Raw genomic sequence first — 25,619 nt, 5'->3', positions numbered from 1 at the left:
CGCGGAATCGGGTATATCGCGGGTCAAACCATGTCCCCCAATCAGAAATGAATAATAACAATAATAACACAGTAGAACCTCGTTAATTCGTGATGGTCGGGACCGAGATAATCACGGATTACCGAATTTCACGGACTAACGATTAAAAGCCCGGAAGGTCTTGTCAAGCTTCTCAGACACCGGCGTGCAGCTGGGTTAAGGCCAAGGTCATGTGACGTAACATCTACCGAGGCTTACTGCGCCTTGGCAGCAGATGGATAAAAATAGTAAACTCTCCATTATTCGTGTTAATTGGGACCCGCCGATGCCCGGATAATTAAAATCCTGTAAAAAAAAAGTAATAAACCCGGATAATCCATTCACGGTAAGGGCCGTCTTCGAATTAGTCTCGGCTTAAAATAATACGGCACTGCCTAGCCATTAGTTCAGGGTCATTTACAACAGCCGAAGAGAGAAAGATAAGATTGTGCTGAACTTGCACACATAAATTTTGGGTACCCCCCCCCCCCCTCTCCGCCCCCCCCCCCCCCCCCCACCCCCACCTATCCCACTTCGTCCAGCCGAATGCCAGCCAGACACGTCACTCGCCAGGAGCCTGCCGTGCGTTGGCGGGTGGAAACAAACAAAGGGAGACGGAAAGCAGAAGTCAGGACATCCCCCTCAAGTTTAAAGAGTGACAAATGTGACAGCTGAAAGGTGGACGACACAAAGGGTCGGTACAAACAGCATTGCAGAGTTTGGCGGCCCATGCGAAGGCTTGTAGTGTTTGCCGGCGGCCGGCCCGCGTGACGTTAATTTTAAGCGCTGACAATTTTTACTTCTCTTTTTTTTTCTGCACTTTTAAATCGTCCCGGATTATCCGATTCCCGAATTAGCGCGTCACGGATTAACGAGGTTCTACTGTAATAATAATAGAATAAATGGTTGACAGCCGATTAGGATAATTTTGCATTGTAACTCACAAACTAAGCATCGGGCAGAAAAAAGCCTAGGCGTAGAAAATGTCCGCAGTGAAATTCTAAACAAGATATCTCCGTACATTATTCCTCTATCTTGTAGTGTTTTCAAATTATGGTCCAATCCAGCCCAGTGTTATTTTCTGAAACACTAGTTCTTAACATTTTTTTTAACCCACAAATAAAGCATCGGACAGGGGACCCGATAAAGCCCACCGTCCAGCGACATTATCCAGCATGACTCGGCTGGGGATTGATTTTGGATAGGTTTGGTTGAAGGCAAGCGCTGGGAGGGGAGAGGCAAGCCGAGAATATGCGACCAAGACACCCGGGTAGACGGGAGGAGTGGAATATAAGCGCCATGATGAGAGGGGCGATTAAGCCGAAAGGGGGGAAGTCTGGTGACCTTGAGTAGTTCACTCATTTCCGTCTGCACACTTCTCGTGGTCACGTGTGTTGACAAGCGGAGACATATAAATGTTTTGTTACAACTTGAACCTACAGACGTAATATTATTCGTTGTATTATACACGTTCATCTTTTTACTTTGGTATAATGTTTTAACATTAAATAGTAAAGTAAATCAGCTAGCGTATTATTAATCTTTAATCTTTGCCGAGGAATTCCCAGTGGTCCAATACTTACGTGAACCATACTGTACCACTTTTGCCGTGAGGTAGTAAACAAGCCCCGGAAATGTTTATGTGTAGCGGCCTCCCGACCTTTAACCAGAGGCTGGGGAATATAACACTTGCCTATCCGAGCCACACATACTCAGCAACTCGACACAGCCTTTGGTGGAATAAGTAAAGACAACGTTTAACAGACTTTTTAATACGGCGCCACTGATTGCGCTAAAATTATTTTGGCGCAATTTTTGTATCCCACATGTGACCATTTATAATTTACTATAAGCATGGATAACAAAGTTTAACCACTTTACACGATAGACGATTCTTTATTTTATATTGTACGAATGCTAGAATCGTTTTTCACGTATCTGCTGCATACTTCTGCAAAAGACACGCTATCTGTAAGTACGTAAATCTAGAATTTTTATTTTGTCAATCAAACTCGGTACTTTGCGATTCATATTCGGTTTGAAGTATTACTATGGCCTTTCTATTTAGAAGACTTTGACCACAGAATCGTGTGTAACCGCACACACTGCACTTACTTTGTTACGGACACTCAGACGAAGCAGATACTGTGGCTGACACCACGAGACTGGCAGCAGCTTGTGTGCCGCACGTGTGTATGGCGGCGTGTGGCGCGCTCGTAGGCCGTGCGACAAACTGTGCGCGGCATGCGGAAAAAAAAATTCAACATTTAATATTTATCTTTAAAATTTATTATTTTTATTTTTTCACCCGCGTTTAGTGAAAACTGGGGATGCAAAGTCCGCACAAAGGCGGGCTGTCTATACTGTGCGTGCTTGCCGACCTATTAGAACACAGGCGGTGTTTTATGCCTTTTGACCTTGGTCACATCAAAACATCGCGGTTATGCAACAACGCGGGTAAAAGTTATGTCCCCCGACAACCGCGTTAAATAGGGAGTGTACTGTATATTAAAAAACTTTTATGTACGCGACTTGAAACTACGTGAAAGGTTTTCAGTCTATAAAGGCCTATTCTATGATTTTTTTAAAATTATTAATTCTTATGCAAACAATTAATAAAATTGGAAGTTTCTTACATTGTCAGTATATGCATAGCATTACAGTTATTCCAAACAATTCTCTACCAGTGTTTACCTAAGGTTTGCATGTTAAGTTGGTTCTTCTAATACACGTATATTACAAGAGGTTTGTAATAGATTAAATGAAGTAAGTAAGAATTCGTTTTTATAAACGTTGTGTATGAAATTATAAATTTTGAGATGTATAATAACAAAAAGAAGTGCGTTCCGAAGACATATGTCGGTAGTGTTACCCACTGAAACATTATTCCCACTTCAACTCTCTGTAAAAATAAAAGTATGGGGTTGAATGCGTCAAAAGGGGTATATAAATAAAATTTGAGGCTTCTTCCTTATTTCATACGCTAGTGTCCCCCACTTACAATTGCAAACAAAAATTTTACCTCGATGTTATAATTTACTCTGCGTAATCACAAAAAATTTTGGCAGTAAATAAGTATTTAATTTTTAAAAATGAAAGCATTCATGTTTCGAAAAAAATATTAAAGCGATGTGGGGAAAAATGTTTATAGATACTCCAGTAAAATTTTCAGTTTGATTGTTTTGATAGTTTCGGAGCTGTTGCGAGTTTAGTTTGGAGGATTCTTCGGCCGCGCGAGGCGAGTTTGGCTCTTTTTCATTTTCTTCCAGCGTAGGAAGCCGATACCCGGCTTCACCTCGCATCCTCTGCTGGCCTTCCCTTGTCCTCTCCAGATGTATTACTGTATATTAGCTCCATGAGCACGACCTTGACAGTCCCTTCGTTTCTTCGGTCTTCTCTCGTCATCCCTCTACACCCCATTCTTCCCCCTCCCCACCCGCAGGCTGCGGCCCGCCGGCCAAAGCTCCGCCGGACTACCTGGTTGCGACAAGCGCCGCCCTCAGCGCCACGTCGCGGGGACATTCTTCCCGGCGGCGAGAGTTTTACACGCAGCACTAGAACTGTCACTCCAGAGGGCATGTTTTGAGTCGGATCGTATCAAAAACAAAAGGATATGAAAATATATACATAACTCAATAGTGTTCTGCCAATTATGTTTAATTTTCATTTAAATTTATTCTTTAAATCGCTCCTGAAGTAGTCCAGCAGTGATCAATGGAAATTGTCAATATTAAACTGTAATTTTGACGATGAAAATTTTTTCTTCTTACTTTTATATGTGCAGAAACCTATTCGTACACTCGTTTCTTGAACTATACTTAAGTTTAACATAATTTTGTGTTTTCTAAATAATTCTGGCTTGCAATAAAAATAAATGCATTTAAAATGACATAACTCAGTAAAAAAAAGTTTATTAAAAATATCCTAGGTATATTATGTCTTAAAAAGAAGCATCATAAATAAATATGTACAGTTAAATTAGTTTTGTCGTAATATTTTCCATGCACCAATCGCCTTAATGTAGGAATGGGGATGCATAGAACCTATCAATATTTCATTAAATAATAATGGGAAGTAAGAAATACACAACAAAAACCAAATAAAAGGCAATAATTATTACACAAACATAAAATGTGAATGCAGAATTTATAACCCATTAAATATATTTATATATTTATTGAATTAAGGAAACAAGATACATGCTTCATTACTAACAACAACTTATGCTGTCTTATGGCAACCCTCAAGAAAATGGGTCAGAAGAAAGGAAAACCCTGAGACATTGTCCACACCACAGCAGTAACACCCCATAAATTCCTGGCCTACCAGGTCCTGAACTCAAACAAGGGAGCTCACCAAGGGGGGTCTAACAACTAACCTGCAAGCCAACCATCAATCATTCTTAGCTTAAAGACTAATTTTAATTTTACAAATAACTAGTGAGTACATTCCAATGTTCTTAAGCAGACTTAAATTCACAATAAAAACAAAACAATAAAAGTGGAGTTCCTATTTTTTTCTCTCTCTTCGTAATATAAGATACAAATAGGGCGTGAAAACAAAATTGCTGGAAAAGCATAATACAAAAACTTAACTAAACAGCAACTTGTAATATTCACAACAGGAATGGTCAATCATATTACGGTCAATCGAAAACTACTTTCCAAGGTGAACATTGATTTTTTTTATCATTCTGTACATTTAAAAGCTGCTTTATCTAAAAACTAAACTAAACACACACACTGAAAGTACATGTAAATATTTTGTCAAGGTAATAGACAGGGGCGTAGCCAGGGGGGGGGGGGGTTAGGGGTTCAACCCCCCCCCCCCCCCCCTTAGCACCAAATCTTTAATTAATTTCTTATTCATCACTCAAACAAAATTTCATATTAAAATTAATAAAATTTTTACCATTACAATATTTAAATTTAAGTACCTAAAACTGCTAAAATAGCACTATTTTACACCTTAAAATCCAAATTTTCCCAAGGGAGGACCCCCCCCCCCCCCCCCGCTTTAATAGGGGGGGGGGGGGGGGGGCCATGCTTCTTAACACCCACCATACACAAATCCTGGCTACGCCACTGGTAATAGAAACCTATTTGTTTGTGTCTTAAGAAGTATCTTGTACAACAAATAATCAGCACGAGTGCAGTTGTTCATATCTGGAGTGGAGCACTCAGGCACGTCTCACGAGCCTCGGAGCTGGCAAGCACTCGCGTCGCAGAGCGCGCTCGACTGGACCCTGCCGTCAGAGAGGAGGGTGTGCGGCCCGTGGTTGTGGGCGGAGCCCGTGAGGAACGCCTCTCTGCCGGACGTGACTGCCCGTGCGCGGCATCCGAGCTTCGTGTAGTTGCTGCAGATCCAGAACCTGCGGTCCCTGCTCGAGCTGTTGATGCGGTACACAAAGTTGTTGTACACCAGCTGCGGCTTCCCCTTTGCGCTGCTAATGAACCGTACTGCGTCATCTGGAAACAAAACAAACCCTTGTTTTAGGACTGAACGTCTATTTGGAATCAAGGAGATCACAGGTGGGTGAGGGCTGAAATTAAGTGAAACCGCTCATTGCAACGTCAGCCATGTTTCTCACAGGCGTATAATCTGTGTTTCTTTTCATCCAGAATAATTGGAACAGACGAGCGATGCACGCCACCTCTACATTCAGAATGAGCAATGTGTTTTTCTTCCCATAACAGAAACAAACTACATACTTTGAACATTTTGACCACATGAATTTTACTAAAATATGAATTATGTGCGTGTGTAAATTGACTGAAGTTTCAAATATGTTATATGTCGCACCACTGCCAACCAGCCCCTGTTAATACCTTACACCCCTTAATGGTAAAATAAACTAGCCCCAGCATACGAGTGTTCCCCTGCTGTGTTTCTGTTTGTCTAAAGGGGTATATAATGAGCTGCTTATGAGAAATCTCTTACAGTTTCTAGACTGGATTCAGTCGGGGAAAGTGCAATGCTAAACAGAGCACCTTTGCTAGTGGAGCATGGTAAAAGTATGCTTAAACTCAAAATCCATTAATATTTTGTAAAAAATTATCCGCAGTATAATTTACAAAGGATGAAGATAATGAAACTTAATCAAAAATATAACCAACATATACACTATTGTCAACCTACAGTAGATATATACAAATGAATAATGTACGAATAATTTAACATTTGTAGAGCTAAGTTATCTATGAGTATCTGTTATTGAATCATAGTTATAAATTCATTTATACAAAATTATTATTTTATTGCCACTATAATTTTATACCCTATGCAAAAAAATTAATGTCTATCTAATAATGTTTTGCAAAAAACTTGATAACTTTATTAATGTTAGGAAATTCTAAAAGGTTCTTGGATCAGCCTAGACATATTATCAGCAGTTTAATTAGATGGCTGACCATTGTAATCCTACAGTTGATGACTGCAAGAAAATATTATAGTTTTACAGCAAGAGGTTTAAAGTGTGTTATGACACAGCTAGCAACAAGGCAGGCCAGATATTTATTTATTTATGTATACATACTTGTGACATGCCCACTGACAAATTGAAATTTTTATGGTGGGCACGACACACACACATACTCATATACCCGCATACAGATTGTATAAATATGATAAACAAAAGAAAACAAATACATAAAACAAAATTGAGGCACTGCAAGTGGCCAGGTGCCACAGGCAGAACGACTACGTGGAAGTTGACACTATATGCAGGAAGATGTTCATGCAGAAATGCACCACACGCAAGCAGTTGCAACAACCAGCAGGCACCATACACAAGCAGTGACCATTTAATAACCATAAAGAAAGCACGCGACCATGAACATAGGCATGAAAATAAAATAAAGCACGACGTACATAAAATAAATGGAATGAGCAAAATACACTATAAAATTAAAAGGGCAAGAACAGAATAGAAAAATTTTGCGGGGGAAAAAAAGTGTGTGTACTTATGTATGAGCATTAGAAGTTATACTGCTTTTTGATTTAAGATACTAAACTAATTTGAAATTTACTGTAACAAAAATTATTTAAACAAATACTCAGTATTTAATATTTAAAATAATGAAAATCAATAAATATGCTGAATGTTTATTATTATTTATTAAGTAACAATGCAATAATTTATAATGCAAATAAGTTATACATATGGGAATATAACCTCACTTATAAATACACTTAAAAAAATTGGTGCGTGTACTTAAGTATGCACGTGAGAAGTTATACTTCTTTGGCATCATTAAAAAATAGTTTTTAATTGCATGCAAATAATTAATTACAATAAAATAATAAAAAGGGTTGGAAAAAGATAGTCAACACAGTCAATAAAGTTCAGTTTAAATTTGAAAAATTATTTAATAAAATTTAGAGAATAATAAATATATGACATAATTTGTACTAAATATTATAAGATTCTTAAGTTTAAATATTTATTATTTAATATTTTAAAAGAAAATTAATATATTTAATAATAAATTCAAAATTTTATTTAAGTTTAGTCATTTTTTAAATATGTATTATTTTCTTAATTTAATATTCACTTTTCATTTTTACCAAAAAGTTTTCATTAAATTTGTTAATTTATTTTTATAAATATTTATTATTTATTCAATTTAATAATAATTATTAAAAATTAATATTTTAATTTGATGTTCGATTTTAATTTTTATCACAAATGTTTTATTAAATTTATATCTTTATTTTGTAAATATTAAATAATAATATTTTAATTTATATCAATAAATAATACATACAGATAGTTAACCTCAATTATAATGGAGCACTTGAAAAAGTATATAAGCACAATTTTTTTTACTAATATTTACGAATAGTAAATATTATTAATCAAAATATTGAATTTAAATCACTACTGAATATAATTTATTAGCACATATATAATTCGCACATGTATGAAACTAAAACACGTGTTGTGAATATAGAAACTAGAAACATGTGGATAAATATTATAAATATGAAAACAGTGATCAGAGGCGACGAGCGTGCCAACATGCGCGACTAATAGAGGTTCTATTTCTATTTTGTTGGTAGCTTTTTTTCGAGACTTAATGAGCGGTTTAACGGGCAGCTTCAACCTGTTAATTTTGTGTTACAGTGATGCGCGCGCATCTTAAAATTTCACTCTCATCATTTTTTCATAACGCGCCTAAAGAAGTATAACTTCAAAAAAGTTTTAAAACACAATTTCTAACGCTAATATTCTCAATAAATAATTTTTTTTTAGTTATATGGACCAGCATTCACTAGCAATCACTAAATTTATGAACGCGTCTCACACATAGTTCCATACACACCGCTAGAATTCGCTTCCGGAGCAGCTAAATCAACTATCAAATCATTTACTTTGCAGAGCGATATGGAAAACTATATATTAAAACGAAAAAGGTTTGAAAAAAATACTAAATCTCTGCTTGGAGCTCATTTATGACAAGTAATTTTATTAAAATACTGTCCAACTTGTTAAAATTGATTGAACAGATAATACTATATAGATTTGCACAAGTTTGAAGCCTATAAAATTACTAAGCATTAAAGGATAGTTGCACAAAAATAAGTTTTATTTTTTTTACACATACAAATTCATGGAAATTCATTAATTAATTTATCATTACTTTAAGTAAAAATAGAGGTTTAGGCCTACCCAGTATGAAATAATCACGGGATGTGCACTCATTAGAGAGATGCTTGAACAACGTTTTGTTTGTGTGCACGGCCGTAAGAGCGCTAGTGTGCTCACTGCTCAATGTTTGTTTACGATTCGTTGCCAAGGCTCATTTGTAATGGCGGCAATTTTTCTTTCGTATTTTTGTTTAGGACTTTAGGTTATTTGCATGCTACTTGCTTATTGCTTCGTAGGTGGAAACTGGAAAATATCTGGCATTTATTTATTCAATTATTTAGTGGTCATATTTTCATTGAGGTAAGATTGTTAAATTGAGTATAAAATTACGTATTAAGTAGAATACAATGCCGCCACATGTACGAAAATGCTGTGTGCCTGGTTGCGATGATAAATTTGCTATTAGACACCGCTTCCCAGTTGACGAAGAAACGGTATACAATGAATGGATACAGAGAATAAACGTCGAGAAGATGAAAACTCTCCACCCTCTTAATACTGTAGATGTGATTGCAAACTTCAATAGTAATGCTAGCTTGTGACATAGGTGGTTTTAGCATAAATAGCTACTTAGGTCATTCTTCCACCAATGTTTATATGGTTAGAACTGTGCACGGCCACAACAGCATTGCAAATAGCGTTCTAGCTGCTATTCCGAGTGTGGCCTTTCTATCCCTCCCTCTCTTTTCTATGGAAATAATCAATCCAATGGACAGAGCTCTGTATTTAATTATATTTTAGTAATACAATAAACATTTAAAATTAATTAATATATATTTGCTTAAAGCACAATTTTTATGGTCCAGTAATCTGTACTTTACAAAAATAAAAACCTTTTCCAGTGCCAAGTTATGAACCACGGTCCTTTAGCTTATACTAAAACCATTGTGCTATAAAGCCTGACAGAAAATTGTAAGGAGAATATGTACAGTTTCAGAAAAATGTTTAAGACCACTCCTAAAAAACAGTCTAAGTGCTGTGGGCCTTAAATTATTTTTTATCATGCCATTCTGTTAATTCTCCTTAAATATAAATAAAAAATTGAATATTTTGGTATATCTGCAGTTAATATATATGTAATGTTTTTTGAAAGGTTTTATAAAATGACTTAAATTTGAGCAATTCTTTCAGATAAAAAATTCATAGTGAAAAAATGGGTTAAGATATGATTTTGTTTCACCAAAGAGAAAATACCAAGGAGAATTGAATGCAAGTCTTGGAAAAAAATAAAAAAAAAACTATAAACTTAAAAATTTGTTGCTTCATCATTTTGAAGTTAGGTCTAAAAATGTGTAATTAAGTTTTTAATTTTTAGTAACCTTACAAACGTTCCTGTTCATAATTTATGTTAATACCTTCTTAATCTATTTGAAACGTAGAAGATTATGGTATCAATGGAACCAATGTAGCTAGAATGGTTAAAAAGTTACAGAGCTTTTTAAGTTTTATGAAATGACAAGGAATTCCAAAATCCTGTTATGAAAAAAAAAATCATAGTTTTGAAATGGGTTAAGATACAGACATGAGTTTGTCCCCAAAGCAAATATTCCAAGGGAAAATGTATGCAAGTCTTGGAAAAAATTTAAAAAAATTATCAACTTAAAAAAACATGGAGAAGGAAAAACAAAAAATAATTGAATTTCTGTTGTAATTTTATAGTTACCATGATGTTGGCAACTCACTTGTCCTTAGGTTGGCAACATGTTCTTTTTTATGTGATGTAAAGTAGGGTGTAGGCAGGCACACCTGCTTTGTCAGTTCCCACCATTCAGTTGTTTCTTTCTCAATTATTTGGAGGTTATGTTTTTTTAACAGAGTTGGCGACAAAAAGTTCATAATGGGGAAAAAGTCTGTGACTGGAGCGACCAAATGGCAAATTATTGGTTTACTAAAGGTTGGAAAAACACAGAGACAAAATGCAGAGGTTTTGCAAGTGTCAAAGAGTTGTGTGCAACAAACAATTAAGCAATACAATGAGTTTGCAACAGTTGTTAACAGGACAAGGTCAGGATGCCCGAGAAAAACATCACCTAGACAAGACTGTAAGTTATTGCAACTGTGTACGAAAGACAGAAATACTAGTTGTAGCGATCTTCTGAGAGATCTAAGGGCCTCCTGTGACAATTTTGCCACAACCAGATCGCACTGTATGCAACAGATTAAATGAGGCAGGCCTAAGATCATTTTTTGCAATCAGGAAACCACTTCTCAATGACTGTCACAAAAGGAAGCGACGCAAGTTTTGTAGACAGAGCTTGGGACGGTGCAAAGAAGCTTGGGAGAGAGTAATGCTCTCTGATGAATGACATATTGAACTATTCCCCCGATATAACGTTTGGGTTCGCAGAACAAAAACTGAAAAATTTCTGCCAGCTTGTGTTGCCCCAGCAGTGCAAAGTGGAGGCGATGCAATCATGATCTGGAGATGCATCACCTCAGAGGGTCCTGGAGAGTGTAAGGTAGTGAAAGGTACGATGAATAGTACCTACCAGATACTGTGAAGCTATAGAGGAAGTGATGATTCCTTCAGCGCAGAGGCTACTGGGTGAAAGTATTGTAAAATTGGGACCAGTTATGAATTTCAATAGATAATCATCATTTCTATAGTTCGTAAAGATGGAGTCTAGTACTATCTGTAGAATTAACATTGATGAAGATTTTGACTGTCAGAGCAAGATGGAATAGATCTTATTTGTCAAGTATATCAGTCAAGTAAAGCACTTCACATTGTGGTAGATTTGAAAAACAGAGGTCCGATATATTTTTGGAGGACTGCTTTCTATTATACTGAAATAAATCCATATTATAAGTAAAATCAAGTAAAAACTGGGCCTTGGCTTTGATCTCAGCATGTGAAATATTGGAACTATGTTTATTGAACCATTTGATACCAGGTACATTGAAGTCACCTAGTATTATCAGATTATCATGATAGTTGGCAAGTTTTTCTTCTAGGGCTTCAAAATACATTGCATAGGTATTAATAGTTGTTTTAGGGAGCTAATAGATATTGTCTAGAGTTAAGAAATTGTTTGAAGCAGTTTTGATTTTGATCCACACCGTTTATATTTCAACGTAATCATAGTTATGAATAGACTGTACTGATGATAATGTGTGCTTATTGACAGCAATCAATACACCACAGTCACCTCTTTCCATCATAGTGAGTATTAATTCCTGTCATTTATAAATATTAAATAAGTATCTGTGAAATTGTGAGAGTTTATACTACAGACAGTGAATCAGGTTGCAGTAAAACAAATTAAGTCATACTGAGATTGAATGATATATTTGAAAAATTCTGTGGATCTGGATCTGTGTCCTCTAACATTTTGGTAGGCTGTTTCCCATTCCTTGGGGTTGGGCAGTCACTACAGCGGAGGTGCTCCTCCAGACACTTTGGAGAGGGATGATGTGCTGTGTTGGCAGTGGGCGGCATCTGGCTAGTATTACTGATGTTTTCACGGGCAGCAGGGACATGCTTAAACTGGCAATTTGCTCTTGAAGCAGTATTGCGTGGAATGGGCTAAAAAGACTGTCGCTGTGTCAAAAAAAAACATTTTGTTTAATGTTTTGAAATCCTCTTCCAGAACTAATATATGGAACGACAACTATGTAGTATGCTTGGTGTGAAGCTTTGCCACTTTCACTTGCGAAAGATTAAGTTTGCTAGTGATGTAATCGACAACTTCGTGCTCTTGAACTGACGACTCGAAAACGTGTAACGAAGACAGCTTTTGTTCTTTTGTATGTTGGTTTGGCAATTGTTTTCAGAGTAGAAATATTTCTAATAACTACTTTCATGGGAGTTTTCTTACGTTAATTAGTGGCTGTTTTTGGATTGGAGTTTCCGTTGGTCGTGGACTTGTGCGAGTGTTGCACAAAGTCGAAACCTTGTTCTCGATGCACTGTTTATTCTTACCGCTGTCATCGCACATTTTCCGCTGCATCAAAAGTGGGCTACTGGTCGGGTCACTGATACCAGCAACAACTGGAGACTCCACGTGATCAGATATTTATTTTTCTTGAGTATTTGGCTGAATGATATATCAGAATTATTTTTGGTTTAAAGATTTTTATCAATTATGGTTAGTTTGTGCTTAATTTCTGCCATTTCTGATCTTGCATCAATAAGCAGTGTCTTAAGAACCAAATTCTCACTTCAGAGATCATCCACTTTTGTGCAAAGTGACTAAGCAGTTCTAGTTTTAAATCCCCCATGGTAACATGATCTTGACTTACCAATTCTTTTGATTCAGTCTTATTGGAAAGTAATTTTAAGATGTTCCTGAAGTCTTCTTGTATGATGTCTAAAGATATTTAATTATTCTGGGGCAACAAAAACCCCAAAAATTATGGTTGATCAATGATAGAAGTATCAATGATCAACTCGTGCACACTATCAGTAACTTTGATCTGTAGAAATATAAATGATGGGGAGCGCCCGCACATACGTCCACCGGCTACTAGTACTCTGCCTTGACTGTGCATTGAACTGATGTTGGGAGTATTATTTAAAGATTTTTGTAATTGATGTTGGAATCAATGAACTACATATACAGTGCCTGTTATAGCATTTGATACTCTAAACTCAGTCAAGAAATATATCATTACATTGTTAGTCCTGAGACACATCCGAAATCACATGCCTTTAAGAAAATACAAAGTTAATATTTTTATGCTCTAGTAATTATAAATGTGTGCCTAATTTACTATATATTGCTGAAAAGCATAAACTAAATAGTAAACACACATAAATATACTCTTTAAGATCTGCGTACCCATGTTGAGACTTTGTGCGCAGAATTGCCATTGATAAATAGAAGGTTTTTGCAGAGAATTGGAAATGCAACAAGAGGGCATATACATATAATATATTTAATTTAAAAAATATTGAGCTCCAAGAATTATAACACAGTCAGAATTTAGACATGTAATAAAAAAATAAAAAAGTAATAATATTTTTAACATTTTTAAAACATACACAAACATGGCTACCACCACAGCCAAATACTCAGCTTCTATTGGTCGCACTGAGTCACATAAACGGAAGAGCTCAGCGTTACCGAGCTAACCCGTAGGGATCTGTGTCCTCATGCATGACATTAAAGATACTCCAGTCCATGAGATCTGTCACAGTTCACTGATTTTGGTGTCATTGAAGAATGGGCCTAATATATTTTTATTTCATTTTATTTAAATTTGTATAGGTAACTTATCTCTCACATAAGACTGTTCAGATTACTTCTCATTACATATTTTTGAACTTTAATCACTGTGTTTCATAGTCAATTAGTGACTTATAATTGTAAGCTGCATCCTTGATTTATATTTTTTAAAAAAAAAAAGTCTTTAAAATGTTTTAGATCAAACTTGGTAAATAGTAAAAAAAAAAAAAAGCTAATTTTTTTATCATGTTATGATTATCTGATCAATTGTTACTCTGAACTCATAAAAGTATAGAACATCGCTACTGGAATAGGTGATTTTTATGTCACTATGACATTTTTTGACACTTTCTCTCCCAAAGTAACTTTTGTGAAGGCTTGTATCGGTTAAAACTTGGTCTCACTAGCTAAGTAGGCTATTTCATGTAATTTTCATTACTATAAATTATGGGAATATCCAGTACATACATTCCAATAGCTCTCTTGCAAGTATCTTTAAAATCATAAATTTTGCTACTAGATGTTTACTAAAAGTTATTTTTTAGCTGTTAAAGGTCATGCAAGTGACAATAATTATTAACACTTGCATGTTTTTTTTTACTTAATAAATATCTTTTGAGGAAATTTGAAATGAAACATGAAAAGCAACAGAGGTATCGTGATAACAGTTAAAGCTCTCAAATGATAGTAATGAAAAGAAAATGATATAACCAACATTGCATGTGCGATAGAGCAACACATTCAAAAGAGCACTCCCAACCTTGATCAATACCCACATACAAAATGCTGCAATGTAGGAATGAGGATGCATAGAACCTATCAATATTTCATTAAATAATCATGGAAAGTAACCAATAAACAACCTAAAACAAATAAAAAGCAATATTACACAAAACTTTAATTATGAGTGCTAAACTTACAACCTAAGAAATATTTAGAAATTTATTGAATTAAAGAAACAAAATTCAAAGAATTTACATGCTTCGTTACTAACAACCATTTATGTTGTCATAAATTTGACAAAAGTGTTTACAACAAACCTGAAAGTCACTTTGGTACAGAATTGTACAAACTAACTTTCATTACAGTCAAAAAAAAAATCTTCAAATGCAAAACACGTGACTACACATGAATATAAGATACGTTAAGATATGTTAAACAATTAAATATAACTTAAGGCTACATTAATAACACACAAGGCAGTAGTTAGAAACTATTTTTATTTTCAATATTTCAAGCAAATTAATCAGTGGAACTTAAGGCAATCCTGTTTTTACTTGCATGTGAATAGATGTATATAACCTTACACAAGTTCAGACTCAAGACAGTTTCATCGGAGACAGGATGAGACACTTGCTGCATTTTAATGCTGTTCTTTCTGACAACCCTCAAGAAAATGGGACAGAAAGGGAAAACCCTGAGACATTGTCCACACCACAGCAGTAACACCCCATAAATTCCTGGCCTACCAGGTCCTGAACTCAAACAAGGGAGCTCACCAATGGGGGCCTAACAACTTCCAATGTTCTTAAGCAGACTTAAATTCACAATAACAAAAAATAAATAAAACAGGAAATGTGGAGTTTCCATTTTTTTCTCTCTTCATAATATATGATACAAATAGGGCGTAAAAAATAAATATTCAGACACTCTGAACTTAATCATGGGAAGTAATAGGGCCCGTGGTTGTGTGCAGAGCCTGTAAGGAACGCCTCTCTGCCAGACGTGACCGCCCGCGCACGGCACCTAAATTTCTTGTAGTTGATGCATATCCAGAACCTTCTGTCCCTTTTCGAGCTGTTGATGCGGTACACAAAGTTGTTGTACACCAGCTGTGGCTTCCCCTTTGAGCTGCTAATGAACCGTACCTTGTCATCTGGAAACAAAACAAACACTTGTTTTAGGACTGAACGTCTTGTTGGTGATCACAGGTGGGTGAGGGCTGAAATTAAGTGCAATGGTGGGGGAAACTGCTCATTGCAACGTCAGCCTTGTTCCTCACAGGCGTATAATCCGTGTTTCTTTCCATCCAGAATAATTGGAACAGACGAGCGATATATGCCACCTCTACATTCAGAATGAGAAATGTGTCTTTCTTCCCATAACAGAACCAAACTACATACTTTGAACATTTTGACCACATGAATTTTACTAAAATATGAATTATGTGCGTGTGTAAATTGACTGAAGTTTCAAATATGTTATATGTCGCACCACTGCCAACCAGCCACAGTTAATACCTTGCACCCCTTAATAATAAAATATACTCACCCCAGCATACGAGTGTTCCCCTGCAGTGTTTCTGTTTGTCTAAAGGGGTAAATAATGAGATGCTTATCACGGCTTAAGAGAATTCTCTGATAGTTTTTAGACTGGAATTAGTTGGGAAAGTGCAATGCTAAACACAGCACCTTTGCTTGTGGAGCATGGTAAAAGTATGCTTAAACACAAAATCTATTGATATTTTGTAAAAAATTCCTTGCAGGCTAATTTACAAAGGACGGAGATAATGAAACTAAATCAAAAATATAAATAACACACACTATTGTTCACACACTGTAGTTATACAAATGAATATTGTAGGAATTATTTAATATTTATAAAGCTCAGTTATCTATAAGTATATCTTATTGAATCTTAGCTAAAAATTAATTTATACAAATTTTTTGTGTAATGCACTGCCATTATAATTTTATATTCCATGCATATAATTAATGACTATCAAAGACAATGGTTTTATAGCAAGAGGTTTAAAGAGTGTTATGATGCAGCTAGCAACAAGGCAGGCCAGATATTTGCATTGAACTGATGTTGGGAGTATTATATGTAGATTTTTTTATTGATGTTGGAATCAATTAACTACAGTCTAAAAACATTGTATGGTGAAGGAATCAAAATCATAATCACACCAGTGATAAACACCATTGACAAATTTTATTCCCTCCATAAAATTAGTCACGGAAAAGATAGTTATACAAATTGTATTAAATTTAAATACACTTCGGAAACTAGACTTGAATATTTATTGATTACATTTTAATCTCTACACTCAATTCAAGAAATATATTATTACATTATAAGTTCCGAGACAAATCTGAAATCACACCGTTTTTTTTGAAAATACAAAGTAAATATGTTTATACTCTTGTAATTATAAATGTTGATCTAATTTACTAGATAATGCTGCCAAAACATAAACTAAATAAAACAGACATAAAAATTACCTATTTTTTAACATCTTCTTGCCCATGCTGATACCATTTAAGTTGACATACTCACCATGCATAAAAAAAAAGGTTTTTGCACAGAATAGGCAACCCAATATTTTACACAATTTGTCTTTTACGAGTATCGCCATTCACAATATAACTAATTACGATAATAAGATAGTAAAATACCTCCCATCTAGTAAAACAAAAGAAATCAAAATGTGTTCTCATTTTATCAAGGTATTGTGGAGTGCAATAGATAATAGCTTCTGATTCACACAATTTTACTAATAAGATGAAAACTTGTGACCTGTATTTGACACAATTTAATACACACCTGACATTGCTTATTTGTTTCAGACTAGTTGACGTAGATAATATTTATTCCAAATACTCGAAAATAGTAATTTTACTTAGTTACAAATTATAATTTTAACTCTGTCTTAAAAATGACCATAAATATTAGGTCAGGATCTAAGGTTATAATAGTGGAATAATGTATTCAAAACATTGCATATGCTCTTCTCATACATAACTTAAAGTTTAGGTATACGGGTATGTAAATTTATGAAAGCATTCTTATTTTACTATAATATTAGAGGATGACTTACAAAACAACAAAATACACGTATAACAGGCAGACGATGAAAGTCAAAAACTTAGCCCAAGTCTCAAAACAAGATTTGTACACACATACACTCATCACTGATGGGCTGATGGCATCAAGTATGTTCAGGTATTCTTGTAGTATGTGGCCCATGACAGTGTGGCCCGCCCGACTGCCGAAATATCTTGCCCTTCATGGTGGTGATGCGCACACTGCAAAAGCCCTTGTCGTACTCCACACACTTCCAGTACACTCTATTGTACCTCACCGAGTCCACGCAGTATACAAAGTTGTTGAAGGCAAGCTGTGGATGTCCCCGCTTACTCATAAAGATGTGCAGGCCATCTGAAACGAGATTCGTGAGTTAGCTTATATCCCCATGAGGACACCTAGATATTCAGATTTTCCAATTTATGTTATTAGTAAGATAGGATGTGTAAACTCAGTGCATTGGCTATTTCTGGTTTAAATTTTATCCAAATAAAGATGTAACTAGGGCAACAAACATCCAAACACTGAAACATTCACATTTATATTAGTATGATTATCATAGTAGCATTAAAAGTCATGCTGTTTTAGCTTGTAATTATATGGAAATCTCAAAGTTTGTTGGTTATAATGACCACATGGCTTGCCTTAGGATCAACAATAACATAACTACAAGGCTCATGGGTTTTGCTTGGTGGACATACAGAAAGGAACACCCACTGTTTGTATGTTTATTATTCATGTGTATATTCTTACCTTCTATGATTTTCTATCATTAAACAGAATAACCTTGTTTCTACTTCTTCAAGGGTTGCATTTCATAAAGCCTAAGTGTTTAGCCAATATATCAGTCAATTCAGTATTGTTTAGCAGTGAGGAAAATAGGTCTGGAATGCCAAATTAATGAACATGAGTTTCATTTCTTAACAAAGATTCACACTATTAATTGAATTATAAAATTTTAAATGTATGTCAACATATTAATCACAACCTACATAAGTTCACTTTTTACTCTTCCCATTGGAGCTGGGCTCGACAGTGGCTCTCTCTACTGCTCGTCTCTTACCGCACTCCTCTGTCCCAACACACTGCCTGGCGCTACTCACTTAACACCGTCCCGGATGCTCCAATCTTCGCACACGAAGCCTGTCGCTCGTCATCCACTAATGTTCGCCAAGGGGTCACTCAACCTCTCCAGTCTCGCACTTGCTCCCCGGTGTCACCACCGGCCTCTGCCTCTCTCTCCCGCCGGAGATCAGCATTGTCTCGTATACCTGGGGTGTTCCACTCTGGACAATTCTCGTAGCCCCCCCCCCCCCCCCCTTCCCCACAGTGTCATGTCATCAGCATCCCCAACTTAACACTCGAAGGTGCGAGAACAAATGGGAACATACTGAACCCTCGAGACAGAAAGAGAGTAGCGGAGTGACGAGCACTATCTATGTTCGGGAGGTGAGGCCTTCCCTGTCCCCCAATCCCCCCTGCTGGTCGGCACGCCGCGCTGACTGGTCTACCTTGCTGCTAGCTGTGTCGTAAAAGAATTAAAGAGGTGATTGGGTAACAAACATCCAATCATTCTTGTTTAAAAATTATTAGGATACATGCAAAGTACTTAGTACGAACAGTTTGGTCTTTAATTTCCACATTCTTACTTAAATGTTTACATAAAAGAAGTGTTATTTAAACCAAATAGATAATATTATAAAATAAAATTTAAAAAAAATAATTGCCCTTCTGCACTATTGCAATCATTTTGACAAGGCTAATATGTATAAATTTTTACTTTAAAAACATATCCCAACCTAGGGTACATTACCCTATGTCAGCTGCAAAATGAGAAGTAGCTAAGTCTTTGACAACTACGATTTCCCATACTTGTTGCAGGTGTTTCCAATCAAGAAGTGACAGAAATGCAATAAAAAAGGTTTACTTTCAAGAAGCAAAGTGTACAGCAACCATTTACTATTTTGTTTAAATGTTTTATTTACAGAGTGTTGAAACAAATATTTCAATAACATCTCACAGCTTCAAAACAGATATTTTTTGTCCCGTCAGACATTATAATGACAAGATTATGACTAGCACAAAAAAAAAACCTTAAAATGGTAAGAAATTTAAAATGCACTACATACCATAAACAATATAAGTGTTTGACATTCAAATATGTTTATGATAATATAGTATTCATGAAAATCTGTTTAAGACATTTACTAATTCTCTCCCCCCCCCCCTTCGTTTAATTGGTTAATAGTCAATTTAGTCTATACACGTTAAGATTTTGATTACTTCCTAGCAGTTGGAATGCTAAACTTACATGAGACAACCATTCTAGTATTCTATTAAGCTATCACGTTAAACTGATTTTATCCAGCTCACACTTCCGATAAACCACACACAATGGAGTGCAATCATAGCATATACATCTAAATTGAAAGTAATATGTACATTATAATTATTTATGCAGTTCAAAAAGGCACACTTATTTTCAAAACATTTGTTTCATAATTGAAGAAAATAAAAATTTAACTAAACAGAATATTAGGAATTCTTTTTACCATACATTTGCCATTAATAATGCATTAAAATGACTCAATATGCCCTTCACTAAACAGTTTTAGTGAAACAATGGCATTATATAGAATTTTTTTATAAAATACCAATTCTATAATAATTTTACTTACAAAGTGATGGAAAAAAATTAAGTTTATACTACAATACACTTTGCTCGACCATAACTTTTAAGGTAGGTACATAACAGAAAAAAAATACTGTTTTAAGCATAAGAAAACTGTATGTTTTAAACTTAACAACACTTTATACCAAAAATACTTTAAAAAATCTTAAATACTAATTACTAGCCAAATTAGTTTAGTGAAAAAATAAATAAATAAAAATTATACCAAAAAGGAAAATACAAAAAAAAAAGGGGGGGAGATGAGTGTACTTACGTATCCGTGATAGACGTTATAATTGGCGTAAAAAAACTACCTTTAATTTTGCATGCAAATTAGTAATAAGAAAAAATTATAAAAGGAATGGAGTAATGTTATAAATATGATTGGTAAAGTATAAATTCAATAAAAAATATTGAATCAGTATTAAATAGTAATATAAACACATATATAAAATTAATTATTAAATTTGGTAAAATAAATAAATATATTTTAAAAAATAAAGAAAATCAATAAAAATGCTGAATATTTATTCTCATTAATTTTAATTATTTATTAATAAAAATATAATAATTTATAAGGAAAATAAATTACATACAGGGAAAATAACCTTTCTTACATAAATACTCTTGAAAAAATTTATAAACAATTTCTATCACTAATAATCCCAAATAAATATTTTTTTTAATTATATAGATCAGTATTCAATATCAATCACTAAAGTATATGATTTAAAAACCCATATATAAATTTTATTTGTATGTAGTATTTTTTCATCATGTCAATTTATGTTGCATGCTGCATGCGCATTGTAAAAATTAATTTTCATTATTTTTTCACAATGGACCTAAAGAAGTATAACTTCAAAAATTATTTTGTCCATAAATATACCTTTATGTAGTTAGAAATGTTGAAAACATTCCATAACGCAGCTGTAGCAACTCAGGTTACAGCCCTTCCTATTTTGTAAATGTGTTTACTTAAGATTTATTATGTTTTTATAAACAGAAATAATACTCAGGTTTTCTATCAATAAGTAAATAACAGCTATTTATTCTTTTCAGTGGTATTTGTGCATTTGCATCAGGTTTCATGAACACTGTTCACATTTAATGTTTTTTTTTTAATAATTCTGATGGTTTGTTAAATTTATTGTATAAAAATCATCTGAAACAAATTTTTACTTAAAAATTTGTTTACTCATTTAAGTTTTTAAGAGGCCACTCCAGTGTTTCAGGGGCACTACGCAACCCGCGTTAACATCATAAGATTCAATGCTATTTTCATTTTGCTTATAACTAATTAACTAATATAGATTTAGAAATGATGCTTGCTTTATATGTAAGACAACGATGCTCTTATCAAAGCCCCTTTCTTCAAAAACGTGCTTAAATTATGGTTTTATACTAATCTTTACTAATATGCATAAGTGTAATGTCTAGGTTTGAACAATAATTTATGCACGTTTGTCTTACATCGTTGTCTTACATCGTTGTCTTACATATCAAGCAAGCATCATTTCGAAATCTATATTAGTTAATAACTTATAAGCAAAATGAAAATAGCATTGAATCTTATTAGGTTAACGCGGGTTGCGTAGTGCCCCTGAAACACTGGAGTGGCCTCTTAAGTACTTCTACATTTTCCTTTCTATTTTTTGCTATGAGCATTTGTTAGAGAACAGGCTGGATTGTCACAACACAAACACAACTACTTTCGGTTTACTAAATAACATTAAATCAAACAAGACAGTCAAATAAAGCCAATTTTCATACAAATAATTGCATACAATAACAGTTGCTTCCTTTTAGTCTAAGTACATAAAAGTATACATAGCTCCAAAGTTAACAACTCAGTCCTTGAAGACACATGCATGATTGTTTGTTCACAGATGTCAATCTAAATATAACATCTAACAGGTAACTCAACAGCTGCCTTGAAACAAATAGGTTACCAAACAAGCCATTGGTCATCACACAATTTTGGTGAAAATGAAATTATTTGGCAAAAATTTTTGGAAAAAGTAAAAACTACTTTGCGATAATCCATCAATTTGCGAATGAATTTACGGCCCACAATGCCTACTTCCAAAAATATCCATTTTGATTAGAAATTACCAAAATTACAACTTTAAATATTAAATCTGCAAAGCCAAGCAGGGCTTTGTCTTAAATTTAGAGAAGTTTGAGTCACCAACTGTACCAGAAGATAACTGTTAAGTTCCTTAATATAAATTTCATGAATTCCATGAACTTAGCTTGCTTTAAGCTTATAGGTTTGGGTTAACATGCAGGGTGAGTCTGAAATACAAGTGAAAACTGTGGGACATATGCAGGAAGTACAGAGGAGGCAACAAGTGTAAAAAAAAATAAAGGATATACACTAGAGTCCCGTTATAGCGAGGTGTCACGGTTCCGGGTTTGATCCTCGCTATAACCGTGTCCTCACTATAACCGAATTGGACAAATTTTGGCCCCCAAAAAATAAAAATTAACCGAAAATAGCATAAAAATTGTGTTAAAACCTGTATAATTGGAAAATAACAGGTTATATTAAAGAAATCTTAATTTCTGTGAGCAGATGTGTGAATTCTCTTTAAAACGATACCCCATAAGTACGGATGCGATCACCGATTGCATCAAAATAACCAGAATACCCTACCACGCCACGTAAGTAAAGCATCTCAGCCCGCGGCCGACGCAACATTGTCCTGCTATCTATTGCCGACGCGGGCTGTCTGCTGGCGGCCATGTTGGTTCAGGATGTTGTTAACAGGTGGTGCTAGTGTAGTGCGATGATTTAATTCCTTACAGATAGCAGGAGTGCGGCTGCGGCAACGCACGTACGCCTCAAACGAAATAGTCGCTGGAAAACTATACTATTTTCATTTAAAGTAACCTGTCAACTTTTTCAGAAAATAAATTTGGGATTAAACTCAAACCCCTTTCCCGGACAAATACCCCAACAACTGACCGAAACAAAAGTTACAAGAAAACTGTCCTAGCGATTCGGAAATAAATACGGTAGTGCCTACTAGAGGTGTAAAAGTAACGAAAAAATGCGTACCCGTATGTATTCGTTACTATAACAATTAGTACTCGTTACTATCGTTACATTACTCGTTACATCTGATACCGCATAATTTGCTATGTTGCAGCAACGAATCCAGTCGTATTGCGTAAGCGTGCAGTATGACGTCGCGTTAATAATAATAAATGGAATATAAACAATTAAGGAAACAAGAAACAATTAAATCTCATTAGAGTGGCTTTTTAATATTATCTCTTTTAGGATAACAAAAAAAAAACGTGAAAATATTCGCGATTATAAAAACCAAAACATACATATTTCTAATTTGTAAAAAATACTTTCTTACGTTGTTTCTGTTCCAATATCAAACTTTGTCTGCACACGGCACCGATAACTAACGGAAGTTTGATAAAATAAAGAAAGGACGGGATTCTATTTTTAAAGCCACGCACTTAGGTGGCGACTGCACGGCTGAAGAATGTGACAGGCGTCAACGGCAAGATGTCTAGTGGCGAGCGAGAGGGGTGGAGATAAAGAAGACAAATAACAAAAGCGCGCTTCAAGGGATCACGCCGTAAATTCCTCAAAAATACCTCGTTATAGCCGTGTTCTCGCTATTACCGTGCTCGCTATAACGAGATTCTACTGTAGTTTTGAATATGCTTCATTAATCACTGAAGCCATTATTTAATAACCAGTTTTACCTTTCTCAATCTCCCAAAATGTTAATGCACAACCCTGAATTATTTTTGCAGTAGATATGCATGCAGTAAGTAGATTCACATTTTGTTTGATTTTAGCCACAATACTTTTTTTATACTTGATACAACATAATTTTTTTTATATAAGTAAATATTTGCTTGAAAATGAGCTGTACATATGAACTAGGTGTCAAGTTTTAATGGTTTTTGTCTAAATAAATGTACTCCCCCGGTGAAACGATGATTTTCCACTATAGTTGCCTTTAACTTATAGTTCAGTTTCCAGTATCACGAATTTGAATTAAGGGCCCCGCCTACCTGGGTACACACATGGTGTGCAGAGCTTCAGAAGAAACCACACAATTTAAAAACTGCTCAAGATATCCCGAGCGGTGTCTGTTTACAAAAAGCATCTACGAATTTGATGAGGGCAGATAAATAGTTCTGTTACCATATTTCATTTATAAACTGTATTTTCAGAAGAGTAAATATGGGTAAAACATGTACCCTGGTATAGATTCTTGAAAACCAAGCAAGGGACTTGCATTACATCTTTATCTTTATGTCCCCACCGTATAATGTTGTGAATACCGCTCAAATTGCACAGTTGCCCTATGCACGACGAGAAGACTGCACGGCGGTACACAGCCTTGTGCTTAGAGGTAATGCTGCTCCAGAAGCACCAGCAAGCATCACACTCATCATCCTGCCTCTCTAACACAGATTCACCTCTGACTAGGTCAGCCTCTTAAATATAAAAACACATAACTAAAGTTCGGAGATCAACAAAGACCATGACACTCGTCCGCTGCTAGCTCTACCAGCCGCCGAGGACACGCTGCAAGGAACTGAGGTGACGTATGCGACCGGTGTGCGGGTTGTGGTTGTGGAACGTCTGGTTGACGGTCGCTCCGGACTCTGTGGTGACAACCCGCGACCGGCAGCACGTGCCCTTGTCATAGTCGATGCACTTCCAGTACACCCGGTCGCCCTTCTTTACGTGGACGCAGTACAGATAGTCGTTTAAGACCAGCTGGGGCCTCCCATATTTGTTTATCAGCATTTGGACCCCGACTGCAACAAAAAATGTGGAATGCAACTGTCAGATTTTAACATCGACATAGGACAACAAACAATCTACGAGGTTTTTTAAAAAGCATTTTGGATGGATTAAGTTCACTTTTAAAGTTCATTATTATTTATGAGATCAAGCTGTGCTAACAAACAGATGATAAAAAAAAATTAAAAAAATGTTCATATTCTTTGTTGGATTAATGATCTCATTATGAAAATCCAAGAAAAAATTTAATTCAAATTTTGTCTCAATTACCTTATGTGCTCTTTTTATAAATTTCTTTACATTTTAATACTATTTGATTTTGGTTTTCAGGGTTAAATGATTGGTTTCACTATCCATCATAATCAGGTGAAAAAATTTTAACCCCAATAGGATTAGTTTTCAGAGCCAAAACTTCACAAATATTGATTGCAATACAATTAGATCATTATTTCAGTGTGAAATCATAAACCAAGCTGATTTGTTCAGTTTTAATTGCAATTCTACCAATCTCAATTC

General features: G+C 35.1%; 1 protein-coding gene across 42 annotated transcripts in view; it reads right to left on the bottom strand.

Moving 5' to 3' along the window:
- The window catches only part of LOC134534020 (protein abrupt-like), a 354,312-nt gene that overhangs the window by 236,823 nt on the left and 91,870 nt on the right, over positions 1-25,619 (bottom strand). The window contains exons 6-7 of one of the 42 annotated variants that reach the window (XM_063371960.1): positions 15,583-15,712; positions 5,453-5,486 (exon numbers count right to left, since the gene is read on the bottom strand). The exons of 37 other annotated variants lie outside the window; for them this stretch is intronic. In XM_063371960.1, the coding sequence (XP_063228030.1) occupies positions 5,483-5,486; positions 15,583-15,712 (134 nt within the window). In that variant the 3' untranslated portion in view covers positions 5,453-5,482. Of the gene's footprint in view, positions 1-4,179; positions 5,487-15,038; positions 15,713-16,748; positions 17,998-24,393; positions 25,118-25,619 lie in introns of those variants that run through there. 4 more of the 42 variants (XM_063371913.1, XM_063371943.1, XM_063371938.1 and 1 more) reach the window with 4 other exon arrangements.

The sequence above is a fragment of the Bacillus rossius genome, chromosome 7, assembly GCF_032445375.1.
Source record: "Bacillus rossius redtenbacheri isolate Brsri chromosome 7, Brsri_v3, whole genome shotgun sequence".
Taxonomy (NCBI): domain Eukaryota; kingdom Metazoa; phylum Arthropoda; class Insecta; order Phasmatodea; family Bacillidae; genus Bacillus; species Bacillus rossius.
The sequence above is the reverse complement of the archived record's forward strand: the minus strand, read 5'-3'. Positions and strand labels throughout refer to the sequence as shown.